An 8,863-nucleotide genomic window follows, 5' to 3' on the forward strand; every position below is an offset into this window, starting at 1 on the left:
GACTCTGTTTGCAGAGCTCCTGCCCTTTAACTGTATTTTGATGTTTTTGTGAGCTCAGACCGCTTCTGGGCGGAGATTTCCCCAGCCAATGAGAGAGCGCAGGTGCCGTGCCAGAGCATGTCCGAGCGTGCACCAGTGCGAACCTTGCCTGAATCTCTTCTGTGAAGCCTTCTTCCGTACCTCCGGGCTCCGTACACCCGGGAGAAATGGCGGATACAGACGTACTCACGAAGAAAAGGAAATTAAATGTGAGTGAGGCAAAACGCAGAGCCGATAAAGCATGGGCCAAAACTTGTGTGAATATCGGGGTGGCTTTCACCCGCTTTCGAACATTGAAGGAGAGCCTCGGGATGTACAGCGACGCGGAGTTGGCCTGCTTTCTGTTGGACAGGTAAATCCCAAATACAGGCCGGTTAGCTTGTGCTAGTTTTGCTAATTTATCAACTTTTCCATTACAGCAACTGTAATTCCTACGTAGTTTGTTGTGGAGGCTAATTCCGACTATCAACCGATGCAAATAACTTTATGTTTAGCTAATATATGGCTTGATGTAGTGTGAGGATTGAGCTTTGAATCATTTTGTGTAACACCCAACTGCCGGGAGGGGTAGGGGCAGCGCGCAGTTGAGCGTGATAGGAGGGGCCAAATTTGAATATGTGTTTACAAACAGCAACTGGAAAATCCTCCAGACCCTACCTTTAATGCCTTTTGGAGATCAGTTATTCTTCTACTTACTTAGCTTTTCACAGTAAAAGAAATTTTGACAGGGGTGCCAAAAATTTGCATGTCACTATATAATCTTGTTACATATTCCAATCCATTTTGTGGCTGTTTTCCTCTAGATGCTTTGCCAAGAAGAAGAAAACAAAATGGGTGCTTGTTTTGAAGAGTGGTTGTGCCAGGAGATTCATCTTTATCCACATTTATAGAATTTGTCTTTAAAAGAATACAAAACATCTGGGACAGCTGGTATATAGTGTGCATCAGGAATGCACATACATGGAACACCAGACCAACGCAAACCCCTTAAATGTAGTATGAATGGAATCATGTGCATGCCAATGCAAGCCACAGCTGTCTGCAGGTGTTCAAAGTGGAAATTATGTCTGTGGCTCAAAGCCACTCTGTGCTGGCTGTGCCATTGTCTTCTTATGGGGAGAGCGGTGGCACCCAACTCAACAGAAGTGCTACCCTTGACATGGCCCACCCTTCGAAATTACCATTGAGCGCTGCACTCAAAGTTCAAAATATTTCAACTTTGATCTGTTGTTTGCCACTGATGTTTCAAAGTGCAACCAATGAGGTAACAAGGGACGTAGCCAGAAGCAACACATGCAAGCAGGGGAGGGAGAGAAAAACTCGTCATCTTCCTCAAACTCATTAACACAACATTAAATACATACATCGGCCCAGGAAAACATTCAGATTGGGTTTCCAGGTTTGTGAATAGGCATGTAGTTTACGAAATTAGCTGAATCTAATGCTAAAGTTAGCTTAGCTGTTTATGTACATCAACTGTGCTTGCCATGTATTTGTGTTATATGTGAAAGGGGCCGTGCTTTGTATCATAAGAATCTGGTCTGAATTACAAATGTATCGTACACAACATGGTCCTATTCTTTGAGGTTTAACCCTCTGTGATTGCAGCTGTTTTGTGTAGATGACATATAGCTGCTTTGCCTCTGCAAGTGTCTGCACTATTTCTTCACGGTGAGAAAAGAGCAAATTTCTTAACATGTGAAGGCAGCTTAACTAATGCGTGCATAGTCTGAATATGATGCAACTGGAGACAAATCACTAAAGAGAGAATCAGCTTTGAGTCATACTATAAGGTCAGTCTGTGAGAAAACTTCACTGCAGTGAACCAAAAATATTCAGCAAACCACCGACACAGTGGTTTGTCTCTTTAAACCTGGTACCTACAGTATGTGTAAAAATTCAAGAAGTCATTATTAGTCAACACATTATGTAGATATATATTTAACAATTGAGAGACCATTGGGGATAGAACAGAAATTCATTATGTTCCTTATTTCTGAGTAAAAGAGCAAAGAGAAACAAAAGGAGGAAGAAACTTTATCCAAACCTCATCAGTGGCACTGTTTAAAAAAAATCAAAACAAATAAAGTCTTCTGGTGAATTATTTTTACATTGGGAAACACATTTGACAAAATTGGCTGAAGATTATGACAACAACTTTATTTGTATCGACAAGGTGATTCAAAGTGCTTTGAATTACCTGCAGAGTGCGGAGACCAAGTAACTGAAAGAGAAACATTAAACATCACAAAAATATAAAAAGGATAAAATGTGATAGAATAATAATTACTCTGCAGATGAAAATAGCCCTAAGTTTTAATATAAGTAATGAAAAACTGATTTTGTGGGGGGGTATTATTTAAAAGTTCACACAGTTTATTCAAAAGATGTTTATATGCCTCTGCGCTGGCAATAGCCGTGGCCACAGGCAATATGTTTTCGGGTTGTCCATCCCATTCTCACCATTGCAATATCTCAAGAATAGTGAGGGCATTTCTTAAAATTTAGCACAAACGTCCACTTGAACTCAACCATGAACTGATTAGATTTTGGTGGTCAAAGGTCACTGCGATCTCATCTGTCTCATTCGTGTGATCGTGATATCTCAAGAACAGCTCAAGGGAAGTTATTAAACTTTGGCACAAATTTTCACTTGGATTCAAGGATGAACTAATTAGATTTTGGTGGTCATAGGTCACTGTGACCTGGCATCCACATCATTCTTGTGTATGTAATATCTCAAGAAGGCCTTGAGGGAGTTAAGTCAAATTTGGCACAAACTCAAGAATGAACTGATTAGAATTTGGTGGTTGAAGATCAAAGGTCAGTGTCACTGTGAGCTCACAAAATGTGTTTTTGGCCATAACTAAAGAATTCATACACTAATTATGACAAACTTTCACACAAATGTCTAATAGGATATAATGCTGAAGTGATGAAATTTCACTGTGACATCATTATGTTCTGCAATAACACTTCATTGGCCATTACTCAGCATCATAACTCAGCAACAGGAGGGGGGGGGGGGGGGGNAGCAACGGGGGGGGGGGGGGGGGGGGCATTTGGTTAGATACTGCAAGGTTGACACTAATATTGGGTGTCCACCTTGAAACTGTGCTGACTGTATGGATCCTCTGTGCTGCCAGGGTAAAGATGAGCATGAAGCCTCCATGCTTTTACAGACATGAATGTAAACTTTAAGTGCAACTTAAGTAGTTTGCAGAGGCATGCAAATGTAAGATGGAAATTTTAGTTGTACCATCGACTCCTGTCTCATAATTGTCTTCAAACATTCCTTATTTGTGGGGCAGTTAATACTCCAACAGAGAAGGTTATTGGCGCAACACACCCAATAAGCTCTCTCCATTTTGGACTGTCTTGCTGGCCAGCCCCTCAAAGGTCAGATATGTCAAAACAGCTTGCTGTTTGTCAACTGTGCAAATTCGTGCCTCAAAGTTTACCAAATTTGAACTTTAAGAAGAAGTAGAACAAATTCACCCCCATAAGTGAATCCACAATCACAGCTATTCCACTGGAATGAATTGGATTCACCACAAATTTTGCCATTTTGCCAGGACACAACAACTGGCTTGCAGATTGAGGGCATTTTCAGATTAGATATGATTAATTCGTACCATACCTGAGTACAACTGCCCCCACTTTCTCACAGCTGAGCAGCTTTACATTAGTAATATTGTTCCAGAGTACACTTGCATTATCATCTACATGACATTTGTTTATGTTGTTGCTGCATTGTAGAAAAGAGTGTCAATTATAAGACTCCAAGCCAATACAATAGGTCAATGTTTGTGGGATTATGCCTGCTTTGGTTTATATTTTAGAGAAAATGTCAAGAGAGACCCTCTCACCTGCTTTTCTGCTTCATTGCCAAAGATCATGATAAGATAATATCAGCAGGTGCTGCACAGATACACAGATTTCAGAGGAGACCAGCGTTGTTGAGAAATGCCTTTGCGACTCTGCTCGCCGACCACTACTCATATTAAATAGCAGTCCACTTCTGTACCTGAGTACACATGAACTGTACTCGAGACCGCCATTGTGTGAAAATGGAGTGTGAAAACTGATCATTGATCAGTGCCCAAGTCCAATTCATGGACTTGGGCACTGATCAATGATCAGTTTTCACACTAATCAATCTAACTGGACTTTGTGGTCAAGTTTACAAGGATACAGTCCCAGGTTCCTGATGTGAAAGCCTCTTAAAGTAGCACATAGCAATGGGGCTTAAGAGATCACGTGGTTTTGATCCAGACAACATACATGTGAACCCACCTTGAACCTTAAACTTATGCCAAGTGATGACAAGTAATGACAAAACAACAATCCAGTGTAGTGACAGAGTAAAGCAACATATCCTAATACAGCCATTCATGTATCTTATGAAAAATGCCCATACAAGGTTTTGTATGATATCTAACGAATACTGACATTACGTACTTAATGTAAAGTTTGGTAGGTTAGGTTTGGGCGAGTAAAGTTATGTAGATTAGGTTAAGGAAAAGAAATATGGTAAGGACACTTGGACATGAACACTGGTTTCTTGGGGGAAAGTCCTGTGTTGTTTGACCCATCCAGCACCACCCCAACCTGCTTTTCGTTCTTATATTTCTTTCTTTACTTCCATCAGCACATTGCTCATGTGTTTTTAGCCTTCCCGATTAAATTCTTTATGAATTCCTAGCTCCTGATTTAGTAGGTTATATCAAATTATGTTACGTGCATTACGTTTTGGAGATATGATACAAACAGGGCCTGAAAACAGTCAGAGTAAAGTCAAATATGTCTGTTGTCTATCTCAAGAGATGGAAGTAGTGTGATAGCAAAACTGCCCAGGGAGAAGGTCAGGGTGGATGTTGGGGGCTTGATATTGGAGGTTGCTGTTCACAGCTAACCAACAGTCAGTGTTTTTCACAGTGACAATCAAAGTTTCCTAACAAACAGGTAACTTACCAAAAGTTAGAGGTAGCAGGTCATAGAGGTAGGTCAGAAAACAGTCACATGAATATTATTTTGGGTGATTGTAACAGGTTTGGGAAGCCAATGACAATCTTTGTATTTTGTCTTTTGTTTTGATGGACATTCGGGGCAGTGATCATACCACTTAGACACCAACTTAAACAAACATCACCGTCAACAGCCAATCAAAATTCATAACCCCATACATGCTGATGGTTGTGCCTAATCCAGTGCAACTGGTTTTTTTTAAATATACGTGTCATGTGCCAAGATTAGTGCTTCATATTAGATCATATTTTTACCAAAAGTCATATAGGAAAATTTTATTTGGATTACTTAGTTTGGTTCACTTTATTCTTTCCATTAAAGTAAAATGAAGCTCTCATGAATATTACCGCAGCCACTGTATGTAGGACATATTGTAAGTCCTTATTTTCACCTTTTCTGTCAGGCTGTCGGAGTTGTTGTTGTTGACATATTTGTGTGTGTTTTCCAGGGGTCAGCCTGCTGGTGCCTCATGGAGCCGTGGCTGAGAATATGTCCTGGGAGATGTACATGGTGATCAATCAGGGAGAGGCAAGGTGAGGCCAGAGTTTACCCAAATATCATTTCAAGCATGTATCTGTCTGTCAGTCTTCCCCTATCTTATCATCCATCTCACCTGACTCTCCATCCTCTGTCCTCACTGTCCTGTTTCTCTCTAATTATTGACCATCCTCTGTTACTTCCACTACAGCTCAAAAGTCAGGTGGCGCTCAATAGGACCTTCACTTCTCTACAAGTAGTTGTCCCACTAAAGCAGATTATAAAGTTACAAGGTTAATGCTGTTACACACAACAGAAAGATGTGGATTTGCACGTTTCCACGTCACTTACAATAGCAAAACAGCTGAATTAAGAGCAAAGATTGTGAGAGTGCATGCCAACAATGTGTCCATTTCTTCGAACTTAATGACTTACATACCCTTGCTCCCTCTCAGCCCCAATTTCATAGATTCCCACTTCCCAGCTTGTAAATACATACTTTTAAAAGGCTGTGTAATGCGTAATGTTCTAAAAGAGCTCGCACTGCAGTTTCTAGCAAATATAGCCCAAAAAGGAGGAAATAGTGGATTTGTTGAGGACTACTTTCAGTGGAGGATAAACCGATATTTGTGCTGTAGTGCAATGTTTCTCAAATGGGGGTATGGAAGGGTACCTTGGACTACTTAAGAGGGTTTTTTAATGTTAATTTAAAGAGTAACTAAACTCTCAAACCACTTTTCTTCCAGCTGAAAACTACATTTAAAATACATATTGTGTTATATGCATATGCTTCCTTCTACTGGTTTAAATCTAGCATTTGCAATTGAATTTTGCTATTGGCTGATCTGGTGGCAACTTTTGTCACCAAACAGACTTCTGCTGGCTGAGTAGCTAACTACTAGTTTAACCCTCTGCTAGCTTGGGGGGATGAAATGATTTCATCATGCAGCTCTTCTAGACTTTAGAACTATTGTCAGAGAAATGCATCGAATTCCAATAGTGAAACAAGTCATTTTGTGGGGGGTTACGCTCAAAGAAACAGTTTGACAATGTAAGTCTACAGGTAAAAGTCTTTTTGGGCCCAGTGGCATCACATAATGGATCCAGAAGTTGTAATTCCAAGGCTTGCATAGAGGCACGCTGGGGTTTAATTACTCTTTAAAAAGATCAGTCATACATAAATCCAAAAACAGTTATACAATATTAAGTTTAATAAAAATAGGTAATCTAAGGTAGATAAACCACATTTTATATTTACTATTCCTATTTCCAATGCAGTCATTGACAACCAACTATCAACTGCCACAACAAATGCAAACACATTTCTACCAATAATGTTTTACGCTGGTCGGGGGGTACCTGGAAATTTCGTGCTTGGAGGAAAATATTACAGAGGGGTTACATTATTGAAAAAGTTTGGGAACCACTGCTCTAGTGACTATTTTTAGCAGCAGAATGGTGCATGTGGGTCTGAGTCAAAATAAACCACAGTGTGTGTGTTCATGGTAATGAAGGAACATGTCACCCAGGGCAACAGTGTGACTCATTGATGTGTTTTTAATAGTTTTTGGAGAACAGTGGAGCTCTATGGCACAGAGGAATAAGATATATCAGGCTTTGGATACACACAATACTTGATAGTAAATAACATTCATTGTTAGTTTGGGTCTTTTCATTGGGTTTGTTGACAGAAAGGAAAATATGGAATATGTCCAGCATTATCCTTTAACAATTAATAAAATCACTAATAAGATCAATCGGTTCTGCAAGCAGTGGTGAGTTACCTCCCCATTGTTTCTACTGAGTAGGCTGCTCATTGCGTTCGCTTACAAATATAAAAAATACAAACCTGGCTTATGTGAACATATGCAATCCAAAATAATAAAATTCACGAAAGCCCAATTCCTGCTGCACAAAACCCACTAACACACGCTAACATCCGGCTTTTGAATTTAATGGGAAAGGTCACAATCAGCATTCTCATACAGGATAAATGACACTGCAATTGTCATTAGGGGTGGGGGAAAAATCAATACAGCATAGTATTTTTGTGTGGCAATATCACGTTGTCATATAGTGCCAAGTATCAATTTATTATTACATAAATTGTTAATATTACAAATACAAATTAAACTTCAGATAGCCTACTAGAGTAATATAAGCAATTGCTTTTTCAGTCCACTAGATACATTTTACTGCTGCAAAAATGACTGAAGTGAGATGAACAGACTGAAAACTTTATCTCTTTAGATAAAACAGATGTTGACAGTTTTACTTTGGGGACATAATTTTTAGTTGAATAAAGGTAATAAATTGCAATATATGTCGCAATATATACTTTATCGCAATACTCAGCATATCGCAACATATTTAAAATGGCAATAATATTGTATTGTGACTTATGTATTGTAATAATCACGGATCATCTGGTGACTCCCACACCTAGTAGTGGCAGTGATGGAAATACAACACATGGGTGGATGCACTAATTTTAGCCCCTTTACTGGCACGGTGCAATGACGGGCCACCACAAAAGTCGTTCTCTGCCCAAGCAGTGCTTGCACATTGATCCAAATTTTATGGGCACCTAGTTTGAAAGAGAGAGTGAATAAGTAACAGATATTTAAAAAAACAAAAAAAACAACAAAAAAAAAACAACATTAACCACTGTAACATTTTCACTAGCCTCCATTCTGCATTACTCTTTACTAACCTGTTTTACACCACATTTGTGACATCAAACATGACACACCTGAGAAAAAACAAAACAAAAAAAAAAAAACAAGAGAAAGGCATACTTGTCTACTGCAGAGTCATGTATAGAGCTCTAGACTACTGACGACTGTCAAAATGAGTTTTTAGCAAGTGTTTCCTTGTATAAAAAAAACTGCAAAGGTGTTAATTTGGGTTGAAAAGGGGTATATGTGCAATATGGAGAAAATCAGATATCATGATAATTTTGGCCAAATATCTCGATATTGATATTTCAACAATATTGTAGGATTTGCTATTAGTGCTTTCACAAAATATGTATACATTAACATATTTCACAAATAGTCATCTATAATGTGGATATAATGATCAAGTGGGTAAAGGCAAATAATAAGTATAGTCTAGTAAGTTAGGAAAATGACATCACTTTACTGTAATATAGGCTAGAGATCTCAATTTCAACCCGAGCCCGAACCTGACCCGAATAAGCCCGATGGGTCAGGCCGGTTTGGGCTGACTAATTAAGTTAATTGGGGCAGGCTGAGTTGGGCTCAGACAGCGGAGAGAGAGGAAAAAAAAAAGTGTGTCTGTCAGAGAAGCACACTCT

At 39.2% G+C, this 8,863-nt stretch overlaps 1 protein-coding gene across 1 annotated transcript in view; it reads left to right on the forward strand.

Annotated features, from left to right (window-relative positions):
* The window catches only part of unc5db (unc-5 netrin receptor Db), a 274,435-nt gene that overhangs the window by 215,930 nt on the left and 49,642 nt on the right, over positions 1-8,863 (forward strand). Inside the window, 1 exon segment of the mRNA XM_050051503.1 lies at positions 5,516-5,600. Coding sequence (XP_049907460.1) covers positions 5,516-5,600 — 85 coding nt within the window.

This window comes from Epinephelus moara, chromosome 8 (genome assembly GCF_006386435.1).
Source record: "Epinephelus moara isolate mb chromosome 8, YSFRI_EMoa_1.0, whole genome shotgun sequence".
Classification (NCBI taxonomy): Eukaryota; Metazoa; Chordata; class Actinopteri; order Perciformes; family Serranidae; genus Epinephelus; species Epinephelus moara.